The following is a 25,286-nucleotide window of genomic DNA, read 5'->3' as shown; positions in this document are numbered from 1 at the left end:
ATTTTTGCTCCAAATTTGTAAAAAAAAAAAAACAGTTGATTAAGCATTACTTTTTCGTCAGATGCTCTAATAGGAGTTGGGATGGGAAGAAAGGTTCACAGTCTAATTGGGAAGAAAACTAGAATAATAAACGAAAAATCTTTCAAAATTATTTCAAAATGTGTATTCTAAAATTGAATCTATCGAAAGGTCTCTTTTAAATTCTTTTTAATTTAATAGAAAACAGTAGATTCCATATTTTATTGCATATTTTGATTACTTAAACTTGGGATTATTGTCAGATACAGACCATAAACCTTATAATTTACTTAAGAAGAAATTAAACTTTTATTCTAGAAAATCTATGTTCATTGTAGTGTAGTAGATGAAGTACTAGACTTGGCATCAGAAAGGCCTAGGACCAATTCTCTTTCACTTACTCATTAGTTTTATGATCTTGTGCAAGTACCCTAACCTCTCTGACTCATCTTCCTCATCTGTAAGAGTTTAAGGTTGGATTTGATGGCTTCTAATGTTCCTTCCAGCTCTAATTTTATCATCTTGTGAAATGCATGATGACTTAAATATAATTTGGAAATGAGCTATATATTCTCTAGAAAAAATTTACACATGATAATGTTGGTAGGTGTGAGAAAATGATTGTTACTAGTACTTTGGAACTAATTAACACTTTTTATCATAGTTTGCCATGAATTAATTAGCATATCCTATAAGATAGGGCAGTATTCTTGACCCTGGAAAAGGGTAGCATTTGTGATGTAATCATAGGATGATTGATATGCATTGCCCCCCATATCTTTGGCCTAGTCACTGGAATATGCTTCTCTTCTTTAATCATGCATATGCTTCATGAATAAATTTCTTAAAAGTCAATCATCATCCCTAATTTTTTATTCCAACTTTATTGTAAAAAAAAAATCTAAATATTATCTGTCAAGTTTCTTATCTCCTTAGTGTAGTGTCCTTTCAATGCTTATCTAATACTAAGTCATTGAGGATTGGGTGCCATAGTTTCTGGATATAAATTCCCCTGAGCATGTACTTCCCTCATTCTGATAGGAAAGCACTGAATCTTCACTGTTTCAGAATTCACTATAGATCAGAATTTCCTTTAAAGTGATTCTATGGTCTATCAATGAGGATTAAATTACTACACTTCTCAAAATACCTTATTACATAAATATGATACACACATGTAGACATATACATGCATACATTGCCTGTAAAATATGTATTAGTGGGGGCAGCTGGGTGACTCAGTGGATTGAGAGCCAGGCCTGCGTTCAAATCTGGCCTCAGACATTTCCTGGCTGTGTGACCCTGGGCAAGTCGTTTCACCCCCATTGCCTAGTCCTTTCCATTCTTCTGACTTAGAGCCAATACACAGTATTGACTCTAAAATGGAAGGTAAGGGTTTTAAAATCTATCTATCTATCTTTCTTTCTTTCTTTCTTTCTTTCTTTCTTTCTTTCTTTCTTTCTTTCTTTCTTTCTTTCTTTCTTTCTTTCTTTCTATCTATCTCAATTTTAAAAATTACATATATGTGTGCATACACACACACTTATATATTAGTGTTGACAAGAGTTGGTTAGGGTTATTTTGAAACTTCCATGGCAATCAACAGTTGATGGTATTATTCGAAAAGAAAAGAAAAAAATTTGATTTAAATTGTTTTTTTTAGAATAAACAAACAAATAATACAAAGTATTAAGGACATTCTGGCCACTCACTAATTTTGAATAGCTGCCTTCAAAGAAAATTGCTTAATTATTACCTATCCCAAAGTTAATTAATGCCTCATGGCTGTATTGATAACCTATGGCACACGTGCTAGAGGGGGCTGCTCCCTCTCCCTCTCCATATGGGCTTCAGGACATTTCTTATATCACCCACCCCCTGCCCAGCAGCCCAATGGGAGTGCTTCCTTCCTCCCCTGCCTGGGATAAGAGGTTGGGGCTCACATGGGCATGAGGGTTGCAGGTTGGGCACTCAGTGTCTAAAAGGTTCGCCATCACTGTCCTATGATTTTAAAACAAAACCTATTGCTTGTCTTTGAAGTTTTTAGATAAAACTTTCTACTCAGATGTCAAGCAAATTAGTATATATTTTATGACTCTTTAAAAACATGTATAACCATGTTTTCACAAATTAGATTACATTTTATTCTTCTTAAGCTTTTATACATACTTAACCAAGTAGGACCAATTAGTTATAATACTTTTTTTAACAGAAAAAAATACCCAGAAAATTTTGTGTTGGTTACAGGTTTGTCATACCTCTGCTTTGTATAAAGCCTTTGCTTTCTGGTATTTAGTAGATTTTGAAATTACCTTCCCAAGAAGTGGTCAGACCAGATGAAAAGTAAGATTCAGATCTAAGTGTAAATGAGAAAATATTCTTTTTAGCTTTTGAATCACTATATCTTCAAGAAGCAAGTATTGTTATTTTATTCCTCAGCCAACTTTTATACATTTCTATGGATAGCAATTACTTTTAAAATTACTCCTCAGTTTTATAAGTAGCGAAAGAGCTTTTTATCTAACTTTGATACCAATGAAATTGAAAAAAGCTGAAAAATATGCTTTTAGTGCTCTTTACCTACATTTTAGGATGTGTGTTATGGAAATAGAAAAAGCCTTGCTACTTCAATTAAAGCAAAAAGATTTATAAATAACGTTTTGTTCTAGATTTCTTTGCTGCCATTTTCTTTTATAGTATTTTCATGTGCCAGTGCTTCATTCTCTTATAGTATTTTCAGAGATTATACATTTTATATATGTGTGTATGTGTGTATGCATGCACACACACAGGCACTTTCTTGTATATTAATATCACCTGATCCTTACTCTAACCTTATGAGTTATGTAATCCAACTATTTTTCCTGAGACTTAGAAAATTTATTTCATGAAACTTTAAAAATAGTGATTCTAACTTTTTAAAGCACATTTCCTGCTGTGAACTCTTAAAATTTCAAGTTACCAGTCTCTAAACAAATCAATTTCAAAATATTCATTTTGTATGGAATCCTAAGTATCTTTTGGGTAGTTTGACAGCAGATGTGAAAATAGATGAAATGTTTAGCATTGTTCTTGAGCAGACATCGTTCTGAAGGTAATTGCCTAGGATTTAAATTGTTTTGACCAGATTTTACATTGGATTTTAACTTTTCACTTTCAGGATGTTTCAGAAAACTTGAGCAGTAAATTTTCTTTCTATTTATCTATTTTCTAATCTGGAAATCTAAATAAGTAATTATTCTATGAGCTAGGAAGTATATCATAGATCAACTGCTATAAATTAAGCCACTTCAGATAACCTAATTATGTAGCTCATTTCTGCCTACAATAACATAAAACAAAGAAATAAATAATCATGAACTCTGACATCATTCTTGACTTTTCCTTTTCTTTCATCCTTCATTTTAAAAAGAGTTGTCAATTGTTTTCTCTCAAACTCCACAAAAACTCCATAATGACTCTTACATCTGTCTCTTTTTCTGCTTTCACAAAGCCATCAGCATGATTTTTTTTATCACCTCTTGTCTATATTACTTTAAAAGTCTTCTAATTCATCTCCTTACTCCTATTCTCTTTCCTCTTCAGTTTATCCTCCACAGACTTGCCAAAACAATCTTCCCAAAGTCAAGGTCTTACTCACTTGCTCAAGATGTCTTCCTGTCTTCCTTACACTTCCTGTGTGCTCTGATCCAGTGACACTGATCCCATACCTAGATCATTCTCTCTCTCCTTATCTCTGCCTCATGGCTTCCTTCAAGTTCATTAAAATGCTGCCTTCTATGGGAAGTCTTTTATAATACTGTTTAATTTTCATGCCTTCTCTTTATTGATTATAATTTATCTTTTGAATATCTTGTTTATACATATTTGTTTGTATATTTTCTCCCCCATTAGAATGTGAGCTCCTTGAGGGCAGACTGTTGTTTGCCTTTTTTTGTATTCCTTGGCAAAATGTCTAGCACATTGTAGACACAGTAAATACTTTTTACTGCATATAGAATAAAATACAAACTTTATTTTGGTACTGAAAGCCTTCACAATCTGGTTTCCATGAATTTTTCCAATCAAATTCCATATAATGCCCCTTCATATACTCTACATTTTACCAATTCCATCCATATTCATTCTCCCTACTTAATATTATCTCTTCTGTCTCCATGCATTTGGAAAAATTATTTCCCTTTGCCTGAAATTATTTTCCTCCTTATCACCAACTCTTAAAATTCCTCCTTCAAGGCTCAGCTTGGGAGCTGCTTCATGTAGCAGATTATTATGGAAAGAGCACCATCTCTGGAGTCAAAAGAACCTGATTCAGATCATATATCTGATGAATTATATACTAACCATATCTCTGATGCTATATATACTAATCAGCCATATTTGGCTAGTACAATTCATTATAATGAACCTTTGCATAGAAGGCTAATATTAATTAATTTTTACTTGTTGAGAGAAATTGTGGTACCAGTACCACAGTACAAAGAGTAGCTTTGAATCCAAGCTATGACACTCACTGACCCTAGGCAAATACTATGACTTTCTGAGCTTCACTTTCCTTATGTGTAAAATAAAGCTAATAATAATTACAGTAGTTTCCCCTCAGGCTTATTGTTTGAGAAGTATCATTCTGTATGCTCAATCATTTATTCATGTTTGGCTCTGTTGTGACCTTGTGGACTATTGTCCACAGTATACTATCCGTTTGTTTTTTGTTTTTTTTTTGGCAAAGATACTCAAGTGGTTTGCCATTTCTTCCTCCAGTGGATGAAGACAAACAGAGGTTAAATGAATTGCCCAAGGTCTTGCAGTGAATAAGTGTTTGAGGCTGTATTTGAAGCCAGGCCCAGGATTCTATCCACTGAGTTACCTAGCTGCTTCCTAGGCAAACAGAAGTTAAGGGATTCATCCAGGGTCACACGTTTAGTAAGTGTATATGAGGCCAGATTTGACTCAGATCTTCCTGACTCCAAGCTCAACACTTTATCCGAGAGCTTCCTAGCTGCTATGCTAGTGTTGTTTATTTACATAATTACCTCCCAATACAATATAAGGTCTTTGAAAGCAATGGCAGTTGTGCTGGCATTTTTTCCTATATGTCTTCAGTGTCTAGTATAATTGCATATCTAAAAGGCACTTAATAAATAATTGTTTGATTTATTTTAATTAAATTTTCTCTGCAGACATTTTAATGATAAAATGGAAATATAGGGAAATTTGATAAATAGAGCACAACAGTGAATGAGGCAATGTGATGATATGGAAAAGAACTTGGATTTAGTATTAGAGGACCTTATTTTAATAATTTATATTACCACAAACTTTATAATGTTGGGTAAGCCATTCCACTTCTCTAGGTCTCAGTTTACATTTGTAAAATGAAACATCTCTTAATTTTAGTGCCATCCTTTGGTAGATTGTTTACTGTTTATTCCATATATAGTTTGTTTTTGTGCATATGTTCATTGTCTCTTCCATTTAATCATTAGTTCCTGAAGGGCAAGGATTATGCTTTGCCACTTTTTTGTCCATGCTTAACACAGTAATAAATATTGATTGATTGAAATTTTTAGAGTAAGATGTTGCAGTTCTCTTTCAGTTGTAAGTTCTCTAATTTTAGTACTGTGTACTTTTTACATTGAATTCTATGAATCTTTACAGTACCACAACCCATAATTTCCTGCCCAAGTTTCTTTTGCGTTAGGATGAATAGATTAAAAAGTGTTATAAAATCTAGGAAAAGACATGAATACTTGTTAACCCATATGTTGCTGAAGTGTTCATCCTGCCAAGAAGAACCAACCACACCAATAAGGAAAAAGACTATTTTAAGGATTTGAAACAAATTAATTCTATTTCTAATTGAAACATTTAGACATTATAAAATGAATCATCTTTATTTTATTTAATGACAAAAATAAGTCAATCATCTTGAGACTGGCAAAATAATTTTGGAATAATACCTGTGTGAAGTGATAACTTCACAAAGCAGAATGATTAAATCTGGCAAAGTTTTAGGAAAATTTTTTTTCAAAAATAAACTTTAAAATATGAAATGCAAAACAGAGCTGACACTAAATGGGCAGAAAGCTCTATACACATATAAATGTATATTTAAATTTAAATATATATTTTACTTTGTCTCCATCAGTTCATATATACATGAATTCTACATATGTATATAGAAAAATATATATAGAAAGTTTACATACATATTATGTAAATTGATGGAGAATTAAAGAAAATTTCAGTAGACAGTGATAGCACATTCTTAGTCATAGCAAGGTGACAACATTGTTTTGTCAGACTCTAACATGTTTACATCTTAAATAGTAGCTTAATTTTTTAAAAAATATTTTCTTCCTACAGATTTTCTTTTAGATATTGACCTGAGCACAAAGGGGCACTAAACTATTTCACTATTCTTTTCTCTAACAAAGAAATGTAGGAATGACTCCAAATCTATTCTTATATTCCGCTGATGGAAACCCTTCAGCATGAAAAATTATATGGAGACAATGCCTTCAGCTCTGTGCCCAACGTTAGAGTGGGGTAGAAATATGTATTAGAAAAATATATAAATGCAAAGTATCATTCTTGTTAAGCTTTGTTGCCATAGTTTTTATGTGAATTTAAATAGCTCTTTAAGCTAAATACTAAAACCTCATGTTTCTTTTGTGTCTCTCCATCCTGACAGGTGTGTAAGCCAATAACTTTTGTAGGTCTAATTTGGAAGTAGAGTAAGTAAGATGCATATATGGTCAGATCCTGAGGGTTTTAGTTCACTGAGGGTTTTGGTTCAATTCATTTTTTTTTTCATTAGAAAAGGCCTGCTCTCTCCTTTTTGTTTATTATTTGTAATTTTTCATAAGATTCAAAGTATGGGCAAAACATGAGCATAGGAGGAAACTTAAACAGTCAGCTCTTCTCTTTGTGGTAATAACTAAATAAAAATAAAATCATTGTTAATTGATTCCTGTTAGTTAGTCTTCAAATGAAAATATATTTTCATATATAAATAAAATGAGGTACAAAAATTATCTAATGACAAGAATTTATTTTAAAAACATATTCAAATATATCTATTATTTTGTGCTGATAAAAATCTTTTAAAAGATTTTATACATAATACATAGTAGATACAGCATTTTAAATTTCGTATCTTTTAAGATATATTTTAATACTTTTTTAAATCTCATAAGAACATGAGTATAGGCACTCCATGGGCTAAATGAATCAGGCTCTAAACTTTTATCTGAATCTGTGGAGCTTGGATATAAATTGAAAAGATCACAGCTATGGGGGAAAGACCTATACAGTAAAGGCCTTTCTGCATAGATTATGAACATCATAACTCAATAATTTTTTTTCAAAACTATGGTTATAATTGGACCCAATGGGGGTCTCTTTCTTTGATCAGATCACAGTAACTGTGACTTTACACTGGAAAATGTCACTACTGTGAAGGTTTATCACCTGTAGAGCCAGTCTTTTCTCTGATGCTGTGTTCCTTTCTCATTAGCATTATTCAAAGTTTAGTTGTTAATTAGGTTGACACTTCAATTACAATCATCATCTACAAGAGCAGTCATGACTTGCTTGCATAAAAAAACAACACACAAATATATTCCCTACATACATTCAAAAGGAGGGAATGAAACTTTTAGTTTTAGGATAGATATTTATAAAGGTAATATATTCTGTTAAAACAACAACAACTGAATTTGATTTTTGTGCATTTTTCCCATCAATTTAAAAATATTATGAACCACCTTAATTCTCTGCTAGGAAATGATGAATAATTGAATGTGAATGAATATATTTTCCAAGTGAACAAACCTAAATTTCCATGCTTTCTAAGTATTTTAACATTTCACAGATTGAAGAGGATGAAATGAGTCAGAGGTTAAACAAACCTATCTCCTCATATTTCATTTTAAATTATGTTTAGGTCAGGAATTTTACGTATCATGTCAAATGAGGGCTGCTAGTGTATGTATATAAATATATATATGTACACATATATATATTATAAATATCTTCTAAAATATATAAAACTTGAACTTTTGTCATCAGATTAAATAAGATTGGTAAACATCAGAAATCAGGCAAAAAAAATTACATGTAATTTTTCCTTTAAGAGGTATTTTAAAAATAAAGGCATTTTTGTAATCACTCTAGTAATGCCATAAAGATAATTACAGTTACGTTGTAATTACAACCATCCATCCTTCTTATGTAGCAAATAATAGTTGACCAAATGCATGAGTAGGAATTGTAAGTGCTAATAAGACATAAAACATAAAAAAACCTTTAAAATCATGTAAATGGTAAATAAACCTTGGAAGCCCTTAACAAATAACCTTACATACATAAATGAAAGATACCCAACTGGCTTCATCTCAAACAAGTAGACACATGTTATGATAGCTAAAATCTTTCTGAAAAGTGGCTCACAAGCAGTTTACTATAAAATAATTAAAGATTATTTATGTCAAAAGGCCTTTGGGGGGGAAAAAAAAGAGAGCATAAACCAATTTGCATTAGCACTTTACCATCATCTCCTGCTTTCCTTTCAATTAACGGACCAGCAGGTGCTTTCTACAGTTAAAAAGATAAGCTATCAAAGAGGAGGATGATTTTTTGGCTGACCTGCAGACTCTGTGGTTTGCCTGCTGATTGGGTTCATACCTTGCTGTACCAATTTCTGAGGTGTTAATTTAACTGTTCCTCTCTGTCACACAGGTCTCGGCCTTGAAAAATAAACTGAAGAAGCAGTCTACGGCTACGGGTGATGGAGTAGCTAGGGCCTTTCTTAGGGCTCAGGCTGCTTTGTTTGGATCCTACAGAGATGCACTGAGATACAAACCTGTAAGCATTTCTCTCTTATTTCAGTTGGTTTGAAATAGGGAAAAGAATGAACCCCATTCAAAAGAGATTTTAAGTGGGTGTTCTTTTTTTTTAAAGAAAGATTGTTTTTGCTCCCTTTCTACTATTTATTTTGGGTTTAAGAAATTTAAATTCTAAAATTAATTTATATGGATGTTAAACACTTTCTCTACTTCATTATTTACCCTTAAATGAGCATTTCTTTTCATTTGCACTATCATAATCTTCATTATTCCTAAAAATGTAACACAACTGATTAAATGAGTTGCATTAATTCATTAAAAATAACAATTTGCCTTAAAATAGAAAAACAAAATTAAATGGCAACTGGACTTTAAATATTGTTTATTTACTTTTAAAAGTATAATAGTAAAAATAATGGAAAAAATTTTATATAAAATATTTTAAAGTTAAACCTTTCACATGTTTGTGATCTTGTCTTTCTGATACATTATAACATTTAAGAGTGTATTTTTCTAAGCTCATTTTATGTCTGACATTTTGCCCTTTTTTCCATTGGATGGAGAATAAAATATTTTGCTTCTTAGTTTTGTGGCCTGGAAAAAGAATATCAAGTTTTCTTAATCTTTCTGATATTCTGTAATTAAGTGAACAAGTTAGCATTATGTTCTTATTTTTATATTTTTATAATAAAATTTACAAATACATTAGTAATAGTTTAATAAGCGTAGAGTCAAGTTTAGTTTTCTTTAATTAGAACAAAATTTAATATTTGTAGATGAGACCAATTGGCCAAACACTAAACTACTTTTAGTTTATTCAAGTTGTGAAGTTGTATTTCTGCTTTTAAATTATTATGTTGGTCTTTTTGTTCTTTTCATTATTGTAATTATATACATTGGCTATATTTCCTCAGCAATAACAGTAATAGCTTATGTGGTCATCTGTTTTTTTATCCATTTTCCATTTTTTTTTTTGCCAATAGTTTGTAAGTCATATTGGACTTACCTCAATTATGTTTCCTATTCTCTTTTATTGAGTTTATTCACACCGTTTTCCAAGAAGCCTTTTGTGTTCACTACAAGTAGGCTGCTTTCCATCTACTTTATATGTATTGTGTAGATGTGTTTTTTATCCAATGTTTCTTAGGGGACCAGGATTATTTTTGCTCTTTCTTTGTATCTCTAACATTTAGCACAATGCCAGACACATAGTAAAAATTTAATAGAAGCTTGGTATAAATGTTTGTTATTGTCCTAACAAGTCATTTGATGTCTGTTTAAATATAATTGTTTCATTTTTGTGATGTTCTTTGAAATTCACTGTCCAGCATCTCCCCTTCTCCTTCTTGATGAAAAGGGAATATAGGCTTAAAGCTTACACATGATATAGTGGCATGAAGCCTGCTATTGACAATCTTCATTTCTTGTTTCTAAATTGTGTTTTCAAATATATTCTTTTTCTTGTTGTTTTCCTATGTTTAGCTTTCCACTGAAAACACCAAGTATTAAAATGTATATTTTGGTTGAATTTTAAAGGCCTTCTTCTTTATATAATTTTATACATCTTAGTCTTCTCCATGTTGTAGCCGAAGTCATCTTTATTGTGGCCTTTTTGCATAAAATTATGCAAATGTGATGTTTTTTGATACCTTTAGACACAAAACAAAACCAACCTTGCCAATTCCTTTTTTCCTCCCTCTCCAGGGATAACCAATGAGCCATGCTTTCACTTAGTTTCAACTTTGATCTTGTTTCATTTATCAGGAGAACATTAAGTTTCATATTATCCAGTTTCTCCAATATAATATATATTTGATCAAAGGCCAATAAGCTCATATTTAAACAATAAACAGTTAATATTTATTGATTGTCTTAAAAACTGTAAGATTATTTCTCCCCTCTCCCCCTTTTTTCACTGCTCTGCCAACGTTACTTACACAAGTAGAAGAGGACCTCAAGTGCCAATTTTTTTTCTGTTTCAAGAAAGTTGACATAGTCAAAAAATTCATTACCAAATGACTAGTATACTTGGTAATTAGCATCTCCCTCCTTAACTGTTTTGATCCTTGGAATAGTAATATAATCTGTTCTTGCAATTCTCTTCGAAGCCTTTCCAGAATAGTACAACATTCCAGAGCTTGTGTTCTGCTTCCAGTTACCTTTAAGATGGGACAATAGTATAGGATTCTGTGTGGGTGGAGTATATAAAAGTGAAGAAGACTTAGTCCCTGCCCTCAAGGATCTTAAAATCCAGGATGGGAAATGGAATGTGCATACGTAACATATGTCAGGATACATAAAATTTCACATGAAAGATATGGATAAAGTATGATAGGATTTAAGAGAAATAAAATAATTTCTAATGGGAAGTAATTGGTAAGGTTTATAATGGAAGAAATGCTCTTTAAGTTGAACCTTGATTGGTAAGGCTTTGCTTTGGCAAAGATATGAAAAGAACTCATTCTTGGTGTAGGAAGTAGCATGAGGAAAGGCATAGAGACAGGAAAGAGTGAATAGTAGTTTGAATATAGTGTATAATCATGAAGAGGAGACACTTTATGGCAGTTCTTAAATATCAAGTTTAATTTGGCAGGCAACTGAGAGCTTTTAAAGGTAAGTTTTCTTTTTTGTTTTGTTTTGTTTTTTAAATTTTACTTGGGGATAGAATCTTAACAGAACTTTTACTTTAGAAAGACCATTTTAGCAGCTTGGTATCCTAAACGCCTTACCAATTTTACTTCAGCCTACCTTTCCAGGCTTATTTCATATTATTTCCCAGTACACATTCTACATTCCCACCAAACTTACTTATTTCTCATTCATTAATGTCAGAATCCTATCTTTTGGCTCCATATCTGTAATCTGCTCCTTCCTCACCTCTTTCACTCACATTTTCTAGCATCATTCAAAGCTAAACTCATGGGAGACACTCTATGTAAGACTTTCTCTGATGTCCCAGTTATTAATGATTCTCCCATCTCAGATAGTTTAATACATACAAACACCCTGACATGTTGCATCTCCTCAGTTTTATAATCTCTGCTTAAACTTTTTTTTTGCTTTGTCTTTGTATTCCCATTGTCTACCACAGAGCCCTATGATCAATAAGCTATTAATAAATGTTTATTGGATGGGGTTGGATTAGAGAAGATAGCCTGGGGTTGATGACAATGACAGAATTATTTAGCATAGTCTGGATGACTGTTAAGAACAGTTTAGTAATAAGTAGAAAATTTTATTGTTACTAAATTTGAAGTAAAAATCTATTTTCCCAAATTTAGTTTCATCTGAATTTTAAGTAAATTTTGCTTAATGCTTTTGTACTTGCTGTATTTTATGACAAAATGAATTCATCTAAATAATTTACTTAAAAGGTGAACATAGTTTCCTGCTGAATTCGCTAAGTTGTGAAAAAGGGAAAAATTCTAGTGCCACTATTGTTAAAAACAATCAGTATCTTTTTGAGCTATAGGTTGTTTGTACAAAGTATTAAGTTGTTTTTCAGCAGATTAAATAGGCTTTGAAAGTAGTTCATATTTTTTAAAATAGTAGTTTGTAGATCAATATTGAAACAATTATATCGATGTGTATTTATTTCCCATTTTTACATTTTAAATTATTATTTATTTGTTGTTAAGATTCTTTTCTCTTTAAATTTGGATTCCATATTCTTTCTTTCCTTCCCAAAGCCACTGTGAAGGCAAGCAATATATCAATTATACCTGCAAAATCATATAACACATTTCTTTATCACTCAAATTTCCAAAAAAGCAAAAAAAGTAAATAAGAAAATCATACTTCAATCTGAACTCATTGTTCATCAGTTCTCTCTCTGAAGATGGATAGCATTTTTTATCATGAGTCTTTTGGAATTGTCTCTTAAGTCTTTCATAGTTGATCATTACAAAATTGCTATTACTGTAAACAGTGACCTCCCACTTCTCACTTTACTTTGGTTTCTATCAATACATATAGTTATTGCCATGTTTTTTATATAAATAACATTACTTTATTTTTTTCTTTTTAAGATTATCTTTAGTTCCTAATCACCTTCTATTTAAATAAATTTAATTAATTTGGAATATTTTTCCATGGTTCCATGATTCATGTTCTTTCCCTCTCCTCCCCCCTCCCTGAGCCAACAAGCAATTCCACTGCATTTTACTTGTATCATTGTTCAAAATGTATTTTGATGTTATTACTTTTTGTAGTAGAGTGATCATTTAAAGTCAGCATCCCCAATCATATCCCCATCGAACCACGTGATCAAGCAGTTCCTGTTTTTTCTGTGTTTCTACTCCCACAGACCTTTCTCTGGATGTGGATAGGATTCTTTCTCATAAGTCCCTCAGAATTGTTCTGGGTCATTGCATTACTGCTAGTACAGAAGTCCATTACAATCTATTGTACCACAGAGTATCAGTCTCTGTATACAATGTTCTCCTGGTTCTGCTCCTTTCTCTCTGCATCAATTCCTGGAGGTTGTTCCAGTTCACATGGAATTCCTCCACTTCCTTATTCCTTTGAGCACAATAGTATTCCATCACCAACAGATACCACAATTTGTTTAGCCATTCCCCAATCATTTTCCATTCTTTTGCCACCACAAAGAGCATAGCTATAAATTTTTTTGTATATGTATTTTTCCCTATTATCTCTTTGGGGTACAAATCTAGTAGTGGTATGGCTGGATCAAAAGAAAGGCAGTATTTAAAGTCTTTGGACATAGTTCCAAATTGCCTTCCAGAATGATTGGACCAATTCACAACTCCACCAGCAATGCATTAGTGTCCTAATTTTGCCACATCCCCTCCAAAATTTATTACTTTCCTTTGCTGTCATATTGGCCAGTCTGCTAGGTGTGAGGTGATACCACAGAGTTGTTTTGATTTGCATTTTTCTAATTATGAGAGATTTAGGACACTTTTTCATGTGCTTATTGATATTTTTGATTTCCTTATCTCAAAACTGCCTATTCATGTCCCTTGCCCATTTATCAATTGGATAATTTCCCATGTTTTTCTGAAACTGCCCTCCTTACCATTTCATATAGTATAATTCTATTCTTCTAATAATCATATGCCATAATTTATTTAAGCTCTTCCCCAGTTGATGAACATCCCCTTGATTTCAATTTTTTTGCTACCACAAAAATAACTACCATACTTTCTTCCGGTTTAAGATGGAGGCAGAGTAAAAAGCAGGTGCTTGACCTCTCCTAACCCACGTATATAGGAATCCTCAAGAAGACATAAAAACAAATCCAGATGAACTAAGGGACCCCACAACAGGGCGCAGCATTGAAGGTACGTGGAATCAGGGCATCTCCGTGCTATAAGGGGGTGTAATAGTTCTCACTAAAACGAGAGCTGAGCATCCCCCTCCCTACCCACACCACCTACAGTGCCAAAGCCAACTCACAAGAGTTAGAGCAAGTTTGGGGCTCCCATTAAGTCACTGGCAGCTACCCTCACCAGGGCCTGCTCCTGAGAGCAGCAAGACTTAAGACCCCAACAGGCTAAAGAACATGTGGACTTTGAACACAGACACTGAGAGCAGGCGAGGACGCGGATCCTGAGCACAGGTGTAGACCTTGAGTAGGGACCCAGTGCAGAGGGGTGCATGACTATGGAAGCAGTGTCCTGAGACTATTAAAGGAGCCTTGGGCAGAGGAACAAGCAAGGGGACCACCAGGAGGCTTGACACTGAGAACAACTAGACCTGAGACCTCAGAAGCCTAAAGAGCACAGGCAGACCCTGGGCATGAGGATAAAGCTGAGAGGGCTTTGGGCTAAAAATGGCAAGCCAGACTCGGGAACCCCAGAAGAGAAAGATCAAGAAGAAACCTTTAAAACTCAACAACTTTTACACAGAAAAAATCCACACAACAGAGCAAACAGCAGAGGAGAACAAAAAAGTAACCATATCCAAACCTTCCCCCCAAAAAAAGAAAATGGGTCACAAGGTCTTGAAGAGTTAAATCTGAGATGATGAGAAAGATGGAAGAGATCTGGTAATAAAATAACAGTTTAAAAGGAAGAATTTCGCAATTGGAAAGTGAGGCAAGTAAATCAAAGATCAGAAATGACCAGATTGAAAAGGAAAACCAGTCTCTAAAGGCTAGAATTGGGCAATTCGAAAAAGATGCTCCCAAATCAAAAAAATTGATAAGCAAATTGGAGACCAAAATCAAACAGCTGGAAAACAGGATAGCCCAAATCGAAAAGGAAAATCAAAAGCATATAGCAGATAAGCACACAGGATCTGGCAGCCTCCACACTACAACACTGAAAGGCTTGGAATATGATATTAAGAAGGGCAAGAGAAATGGGTCTACAACCAAGGATCACTTACCCATCAAAACTGACTATATACTTCCAGGGGAAAGTATGGGCATTCATCAAGAGAGAAGATTTCCAAGTATTTGCACAGAAAAGACCAGGATTAAATGGAAAGGTCGATATCCAACCACAAAAATCAAGAGAAACATGAAAAGGTAAATAAGAAACAAAAGGGAAAGGAAGAAAACTCATATTTTTTAAATTTGCCTCTTTATGGGCTTCAATAAGATCTAATTATTTATATTCCTATGTGGAGAAATGTTATGTATAATTCTCTCTAGTGAACTCTATTCATTCACTATTATAGTAATTAGAAGAATTATCCATAGGGAAAGATTGGAGTACTAAATGGTCTAAGATGATATGGCAGTGGGAAAGGGGGGGTCAATACTAGAGGACACCAAGAGCAACTTGAAGGAATAAGAAAAATAGGCTATTCTATTACACACTAAGAGGGCATGGGAAGTGGAAGGGATAAATACTATTATAAGAAGGAGAGGAAGGAAACATTAAGAATTAATATTTAAAACTTACCCTCAGTGTAATTAACCCTGAGAGGGAAGAGTAGCTATATCCATTGGGATATAAAACTATCTAACCCTACTGAGAAAGTCAGAAGGGATAAACCAAGGGGAGCAGGAGAGTGGGGAGGTCAAAAAAGGGAGGGGAGGAGAAGGGAGAGGGAATTCATTAGGCCTTTAAAAAAAAAGAGGGGCATAATAAAGGAGGGGGTAGAAAGGGAAATAATTTCAAGGGAGGGAACAAGGGTTACTGGCATAAAGCAAACCACTGGTTTAAAAGGAAATAGGGTAAGAAGAAGGGGTAGAATTAGGAGAGGATACCAAAATGTCAGCAAATACACAACTGATAATTATAACTCTGAATTTGAATGGGATGAACTTGCCCATATAATGGAAGCAAATAGCAGAGTGGATTAGAAACCAAAATCCTATCATATGTTGTCTAAAAGAAATACATATGAGGTGGGTGGACATACACACATTTAAGGTAAAGGGCTTGAGCAAAATCTTTTGGGCTTCAAATGAGAAAAAGAAGGCAGAAGTAGCTATCATGATTTTTGACAAAGCCAAAGTAAAAATAGATATGATTAAAAAAGACAGGGAAGGTCATTACATGCTGATTAAAGGCAGTATAGACAATGAGGAAATAACAGTGCTCAATATGTATACAGCAAATGGCATAGCATCCAAATTCCTAAAGGAGAAACTGGCAGAGCTCAAGAAGGAAATAGATAGTAAAACAATACTAGTGGGAGATCTAAATATTCCTCTTTCAGATCTAGATAAATTAAACCAAAAAGTAAATAAGAAAGAGGTAAGAGAGATGAATGAAGTCCTAGAAAAATTAGATTTAATTGACATGTGGTTCAAAATAAATAGGGACAAAAAGGAATACAGCTTCTTTTCAGCTGCACATGGTATATTCACAAAGATTGACCACATAGTAGGGCATAGAAACATTGCAAACAAATGCCAAAGAGCAGAAATAATAAATGTAACCTTCTCAGATCATAATGCAATAAAAATAATAATTACCAAGGGCGCCTAGACAGGCAAATCAGAAACCAATTGGAAATTAAATAATATGATTCTCCAAAACCAATTAGTCAAAGAAGAAATCATAGAAACAATCAACAATTTCATCGAAGAGAATGACAATGATGAGACATCCTACCAAACTCTGTGGGATGCAACCAAGGCAGTATTCAGGGGGAAATTTATATCCTTGAGTGCATATATTAATAAATTAGGGAGGGCAGAGATTAATGAATTGGGCATGCAACTTAAAAAATTAGAAAGAGAGCAAATTAAAAATCCCCAGATGAAAACTAAATTAGAAATACTAAAAATCAAGGGAGAAATTAGTAAAGTCAAAAGTAAAAGAACAATTAAATTAAAAAATAAGACTAGAAGCTGGTATTTTGAAAAAACAGATAAAATAGACAAAGTACTGGTCAATATAATAAAAAAAGGAAAGAAGAAAAGCAAATTGACAGTATCAAAGATGAAAAGGGAGACCTCACCTCTAATGAAAGGGAAATTAAGGCAATCATTAAAAACTATTTTTCCCAACTATATGGCAATAAATATAGAAATCTAGGAGATATGGATGAATATTTACAGAAATATAAATTGCCTAGATTAACAGCAGAAGTAATAGAATACATAAATAATCCCATATCAGAAAAAGAAATTGAATGAGCCATCGAAGAACTCTCTAAGAAAAAATCGCCAGGGCCTGATGGATTCACAAGTGAATTCTATCAGACATTCAAAGAGTAACTAATCCCAATACTATACAAATTATTTGATATTTTAAGCAAAGAAGGAGCCCTACCAAATTCCTTTTATGACACAAATATGGTACTGATTCCAAAGCCAGGTCGATCAAAAACAGAAAAAGAAAACTAAAGACCAATCTCTCTAACGAACATAGATGCAAAAATCTTAAATAGAATACTAGCACAGAGACTCCAGCAAGTGATCAAGAGGATCATCCACCATGATCAGGTGAGATTTATACCAGGAATGCAAGGATGGTTCAACATTAGGAAAAACATCCACATAATTGACCATATCAACAATCTAACAAACAAAATCACATGATAATCTCAATAGATGCTGATAAAGCCTTTGACAAAATACAGCATTGTATCAACAGATTCCTATTGAAAACCCTGGAAAGTATAGGAATAGAAGGACCTTTCCTAAAAATAATAAACAGTATATACCTAAAACCATCAACAAGCATATGCAATGGGTATAAATTAGAAGCCTTTCCAATAAGATCCGGAGTGAAACAAGGATGCCCATTATTACCTCTATTATTTAACATTGTACTAGAAACACTAGCAGTAGCAATTAGAGAGAAGAAAAAGAAATTGAAGGTATTAAAATAGGCAATGAGGAGACTAAGCTATCACTCTTTGCAGATGATATGATGGTCTACTTAAAAAATGCTAGAGAGTCAACTAAGAAGCTAGTAGAAATAATCAGCAACTTTAGCAAAATTGTAGGATACACATAAATCATCAGCATTTCTGTATATTTCCAACACATCACAGCAGCAAGAGGTAGAAAGAGAAACACCATTTAAAATCACCCTAGACAACATAAAATACTTAAGAATCTACCAAAAGAAACACAGGAATTATATGAAAACAACTACAAAACACTTTCCAAACAATTAAAACTAGATCTAAACAATTGGAAAAATATTGATTGCTCATGGGTAGGATGAGCTAACATAATAAAAATGTCCATTCTACCCAAATTAATTTACCTATTTAGCACCATACCTATCAAACTGCCAAAAAACTTTTTTATTGAATTAAAAAAACTATAACAAATTTCATTTGGAATAATAAAAGATCAAGAATATCAACAGAAATAATGGGGAAAAAAGCGAAGGAAGGTAACCTAGTATATTAAACTATGCTGTAAAGCAGCAGCAATCAAAATGGTATGGTACTGGCTAAGAGATAGAAGGGAGGATCAGTGGAATAGAATTGTGATAAGTGATGTCAGCAAGACTTTTGGGACAAGAATCTACTGTTTGACAAAAACTGCTGGGAAATTTGGAAAACAATATGGGAGAGATTAGGTTTAGATCAACATCTCACACGCTACACCAAGATAAATTCAGAATGGGTGAATGACTTGAATATAAAGAAGGAAACTATAAATAAATTAAGTGAACACAGAATAGTATACTTGTCAGATCTCTGGGAAAGGAAAGATTTTAAAACCAAGCAAGAGTTACAGAAAATTACAAAATGTAAAATAATAGATTTATATCAAACTTAAAAGCTTTTGTACAAAAAAAATGCAGCCAAAATTAGAAGAGAAATAACAAATTGGGAAAAAATCTTTATAACAAAAAATTCTGACAGGGGTCTAATTACTCAAATATACAAGGAGTTAAATCAATTGTATAAAAAATAAATAAAGCCATTCCCCAATTGATAAATGGACAAGGGACATGAATAGGCAATTTTCAGATAAAGAAATCAAAAGTATTAATAAGCACATGAGAAAGTGTTCTAAATCTCTAATAATTAGAGAAATGCAAATCAAAACAACTCTGAGATATTACCTCACACCTAGCAGATTGGCTAAAATGATAAAAGGGGAGAGTAATGAATGTTGGAGGGGATGTGGCAAAATTGGGACATTAATGCATTGCTGATGGAGTTGTGAACTGATCAACCATTCTCGAATGCAATTTGGAACTATGCTCAAAGGGCTATAAAAGAATGCCTGTCCTTTTATCCAGCCATACCATTGTTGTGTTTGTACCCCCAAAGAGACCATAGATAAACAGACTAGTATGAGAATATTTATAGCCGCACCTTTTGTGTTTGCAAAAAACTGGAAAATGAGCGTATGCCCTTCAATTGGGGAATGGCTGAACAAAGTGTGGTATATGCTGGTGATGGAACACTATTGAGCTCAAAGGAATAATAAACTGAAGGAATTCCATGTGAACTGGAAAGACCTCCAGGAATTGATGCAGAGCAAAAGGAGCAGAGCCAGAAGAACACTGTACACAGAGACTGATATACTATGGTAAAATAGAATGTAATGGATTTCTGTACTAGCAGCAATGCAGTGACCCAGGACAATTCTGAGGGATTTATGGAAAAGAATGCTACCCATGTTCAGAGGAAGAACTATAGGAGAGGAAACACAGAAGAAAAACAACTGCTTGAACACATGGTTTGAGGTGGACATGATTGGGGATGTAGACTCGAAACTACCACACCAATGCAACTATCAACAATTTGGAAATAGGTCTTGATCAATGACACATGTTAAAACCAGTGGAAATGCGCATCAGCTATGGGGGGGCGGGGATGTGGGGGAAGTTAAGGGGAAAGTAAGAGCATGAATCATGTAACCATGTTAACTTTTCTAAAAAATAAATATTGTTAAATTTAAAAAAAATAACTACCATAAATGTTTTTTTTTACATATAAGTCTTTTTCCTATTTCTTTGATCTCTAGGATTCAAACCTAGTAGTGATTATCCTGGGTCAAAGGGTATGCACAGTTATGCCCTTAGGCATAGTTCCAAATTTTTCTCCAGAATGGTTTGCCTCAATCACTCTTCCACCAACATTTCATTAGGATAGCTATTTTCTCCTCATCCCCTTCCTAATTTTTAAAGAAGGAAAATGTTCATATTGATTTCCTTGAAATTATTTAACTGTACCTTTTAATCTATTTTATTCCAGTTATTTTAACTGAGATTCACAGGTGAAATTAAAATGATTCAATTGTAGATCTTTAAAGCTTGAAAGGAACGTAATAATCATGTAGTTCAATTCTTTTATTTAATAGATTATTAAAATGGGTCCCAAAAGGATAAAATTACTTTTCCAAGGTTACAGAGTGATTTAAAATTCTATAAAACAAAGTTTGTGAAGACCAAAAGAAAGATAGGATGGCAGAATATGTCTAGAAAGACCATTGTGATGTGAACTGCTGTCGTAGCTTCTCAGCAAATGACCTTTTTTTTTTATTCAGGAAAGTATGAGATGAAGTCTAGCTAAGAAGGTAGAGGAAGGACTAGTATCTGAGTTTTGAGGAAAGAATTAATCAGTAATTCTTTATATGTACCTATTACATGTCTAGCACTATTATACTTGCCATATATATAACATATATAACAAGTACTTATGTACAGGATAAATATTAGGAGAATTCAAATAAATATAAGATTAGGTTTGGAAGATCTCTTGTGATGTGTAGGATATAGAACTGACTAGGGAAGGATAAAATTGCCTTGTAGTAGTAAGGGTTCCTTTGAGATTAGATATCCTAAGTTTGTAATGGACCCAGTTAGCTCAGTTATGCAACTTCCTTCAACTTGATTTAGCAGCTTGTGTGCAAAAGGGTAGGAATCAATTTATGAAGCCTTCTTAAGGGCACACCAATAGACATTGGGTTTGGACTGCCTATCACCTGCTAATTTGCCAATAGCATTTTCTGTTCATCATCTCCAGTAGTACTGGATACCCTATTTCTGAAATGTTCATGCCCTCAGTTCGATGATATCACATTTTCCTTTTTCTCTTACCTCAATAGTTTTTGTTCTCTTTTGTTTTTGCCTTCTGTGCTACCTCCACTTGTAGCTTCTTAAATGTTGGTATTCCTTAAGATGATAGATCTCATCTTTTCTCCCTCTTTACTCCCTTCCATGACAATTTCATCTACCTTGGGGCAACCACAACCACTTCCATACCATGGTCTCCCGGGCTAGCATTTCATAGTGATTATAGTCCTGAACTTGTGGTTAGGAAGATGTGAGGTCAAATCATTCATCTTACACTGACTTTGTGACCAGTGGAGGCCTAACTTCTCTGAACCTCAGTTATCTCATTTGTAAAAACTTGAATAATAATAATACCTTCTTCTTAAGATTGTTGTGGGCATCAAATAAGATGAAATATGTAAAGCACTTTACCATTATGAAATGCCTATTATAACTTGATCTACTCCAGACTTTTCTCCCAAGTTCCACTTCGATATTTTCTACTTGAATTGTAGACATTTTCATGCAGATATGTCTGAAAACCATCCCAAACTCAGCAGTCCAAAACCAGGTTCATCCTCATCCTATCTGAACTAATTTCTTTTTTACCCTTTTTTTCTGTAGCAGAATTACCTTTCTTCTTTTTTTTGGCCATGCCAGAAAAATTCTCTTGTCAATTCCAACTCCAACATATCTTATACAAATTCTTTTATTTCCAGTCTTAATACATTCACCTGAGTTCAGACCCTTATTCCCTCTAAGTCAATAGTTCTCTCTATAAGCATTTATTAGGAACTTACTATGTGCCATGTATTGTGCTAAGAGTTAGAAATACAAATAAAAACATAAACAACAGTACTCATCTTTAAGGATCATACATTCTAATAGAGAAAGTCAATACATAAAAGGAAGTTTAAAAGTAGGGTTCGGGATGGTGGAAGGGATCCAGTATAGGAGCAAGAAGACAAGAGATTACAGCCTGATAAGAAATGAAGAAATGGTTGATCTGAGCACCCTCTTTAAATGGAGATTCTAAAAGAAGCCATCCCATCAGAGGGAGGGACTATAGCGGGCTTAGAATTCCTCTGAGGTAGGAATTCTTATGCAGAGATGATCTTCAAATATAAAGTTTTCTTGGGCATGATGGAGAAACTTGAAGTCCAGTTTAATGTGAAATTATCTTAATCAAATCAGTTGAAGTAGATGCTTAAGGGGTCATTCTGTTTCTAGTATATTCTAAATCTGCACAGTTCTAATTATGCCACTGAACTTAAAAATCTTTAATGACTCTTTATTGCCTACTTAAACTCTTTAGTCTGGCCTTGAAGACCCTCTATCTTTTCACCCAAATCTAATCATTTGCTTTATCGCTTAATCTCCCTGAGCCTCAGTTTCATCATCTGCAAAATGAAAGGATCAAACTAAATGGCAGGAAAATGTTTATAATAGATTTTTTTTAGTTGCAACTGGAAACTAAGGGCAATGACTGAATAAATTCTGGTATATTTAGGTAATAGAATACTGTTGTTTTGCAAGAAATTATAAATGGGATGGTTTCAGAGAAATTGGAAACTTAAATATGAAATGAGTAGATCCAGGAGAACAATTTGCATAGTGTCATAGTGTCAGAGACAGCATATAGGCAACTATGTACAAACAAGATATATGTAGCATAAATTGGAGATAAACCTCCAAGGGAAGATCCTAGCATTAAGGGGATTAGGCTTTGGCCTGGTCTATTTCACCTCTCTAGACAAACAGGTTCTTCCTCCCTTTCTACCTTCCTTGTCCCACCTAAGACTCATCATTTTAATGCTGGATATAGTGAAGACACTTGAATTTTATTAAGAGCTCAGAGAGCCATTCCATCAGCAATACTGTTTCTAATGTCTAAATTGTTCTCCTCATCCTATTATACGAAGGTTGAAATCATATTCATAATTACAAGTCCAGCTCAAAATGCTGTTTTCTAGTCATAAGTGACCTCCTTTGATCCTCCATTATACTTTGTAACTTTCTTAGGATATTTGTCAAATGTTGTCTTATAGTATAGTTATGTGCATGCTTACCACATTCCCAATTTCCCCTACCATTAACACTAGATTTAAAAATTTTTAATGTTTGACAGGGATTGTATCTTATTCAACTTTGTTTTTCCTTGCTGATCCTAGCATGTAATGTATGGTTAATACATATTTATTGAATTGAATTAAGATTTTCTGTCTTCATTAAAAGCATTAGTACCTCAAGATCTATTCAAATTTTTACAAGTAAACATTAATTTTATATATCCAAATTCATAGTATAGACATCTGCTTAATATTTTTATATAGCTTCATGCTTATATTAATAAAGAATTATACAGTCAGTCAGATTGAAATACAAGGAGAATAGGTAGGAGAAGCAAGTGGTTTTGAGGGAAAGGTAATGAATTTTGTTTTGGGCATATTTAGCTGCTTAATGTTGTATATTCATTTTGAGATATCTGAAAGGCAGTTGGGAAATGTGAGATTATAGGTAAAAAGAGAGATTGGGGCAAGAAAGGTGGATTTAAGAATCATTAATATAGAGATGGCAATTGAATCCATGAAAATTGATGAGATCACCAAGATAGGAGAAGTGGACCCAAGAGAGAAAGAGAAAGAAAGTGAAGGCATCATTTATTTTAAGTGGCCTTTTCAATGAGTTTAGCTATAAAGAGAGATATTGCATAATGGAGATGGAAGAATCAAGTGAGGGTTTTTTGAGGATAGGGAACACATGGTGTGGTACAAAGAGGGGGGCATAACAGTTTTGCAGGCTTTGCAGAATTAATTCTGTCAGTTAAGGAGTTTAGAATCTTGGGAAAAGTTCAGTTGGTCTTGGGACTCGTGGAGAGAACCAGGGTCAATATGAGCTCCTTCTTGAGATTGAAACCTGGTTTATATTTTGCAGCTTTTCTTTTGAGATTTGTTAATTTAGCTAATTCCTTTGAATCTCCCTACCATACCCTATTCCCACCTTCATTCTCCCTGCTTGAATTCATGTGAGGGTTTGAAAGGAGGGTAGTTCGGAGTGTTAGTTTAAACTTGATATTTTAAATAATCAAATAGGGCTTACCCTTGCAACAAATTATATATTGAATCTTTGTATCCAACCTTCCTAACCCCATTGATTACAAACCCATCTGAGAGCTGAGTTAAGGCAGGTCCTTTCTCAGTCTCACATTCCTGCTTCCCTTCCCCCACCTGAAGTTTCTCTAAGCGGCTGTTAGGTCTTCCTTGTATCCTCTAACCTGCCAATCTATCCTAGAAGACAATAAACCCCGTTTGTATTTAATCAAGACCTTCTGGTTACTTCATTAGTAGATTAATAAGAGAGAGGAAGAGAGAGAGGAATAACTTACTTTCTGGAGTTTGAGGGAAGCTGAGGGTATCCATTTTGAAGGAAGTGTAACTTCAATATTTCCTTCCAGTCCCTTCCTGTGAAACTGACTAAAGCCTTGAGTCAGTTCCAAGCTGTCTTTGGCTGGCTCTAACCTTGCTCTGTAAAAGTGTCCTTTTACTTGAAGGGCTCAGTCTATTTCCCTTCAGTGTTTGTCTCTAGCTGGGTCCCAGTCTGTGTTTCCCTGCTGCTATTGCCTGCCTTTGATTAACTCATCCTCTCCCTTGCAACACTTGTTACCTCAGTGTTATACTCCCTAAACTCAGACATTCCCTTATTTCTCCTACTACCTCAACTACCAACCTTCATCATTGTATCTTCTTCATTCACTATATTGCCTTAGGGATTCACAAACCCTTATCCACAGTGCCTATCCTTTATTCCAACCAGCTACTACCTATAGCCTAGTCCCTTGATTACCTCCAGCCTTGGATCCCTTGCCTTGCCTTATTCCCTATTCCTACCAGCTGTTACCCCTAGCTTCAGTCCCATATTACATCCTGCAGATTCCCTTATTACATCCTGAAAATCCCCTTATTACAATGGTCATGTTTATACACAGAAAGGAATGAACCAGTAGACAAGAAGAGATTGCAAA

The 25,286-nt window shown here is 33.8% G+C and overlaps 1 protein-coding gene across 1 annotated transcript in view; it reads left to right on the top strand.

Moving 5' to 3' along the window:
- The window catches only part of DENND1B (DENN domain containing 1B), a 355,643-nt gene that overhangs the window by 262,366 nt on the left and 67,991 nt on the right, over positions 1-25,286 (top strand). The window contains exon 13 of the mRNA XM_044674913.1: positions 8,761-8,886. Coding sequence (XP_044530848.1) covers positions 8,761-8,886 — 126 coding nt within the window. The remainder of the gene's footprint in view (positions 1-8,760; positions 8,887-25,286) is intronic.

Source organism: Gracilinanus agilis, chromosome 4, assembly GCF_016433145.1.
Source record: "Gracilinanus agilis isolate LMUSP501 chromosome 4, AgileGrace, whole genome shotgun sequence".
Taxonomy (NCBI): Eukaryota; Metazoa; Chordata; class Mammalia; order Didelphimorphia; family Didelphidae; genus Gracilinanus; species Gracilinanus agilis.
Note: the sequence above shows the minus strand (reverse complement) of the source record. Positions and strands in the feature narration are given on the sequence as shown.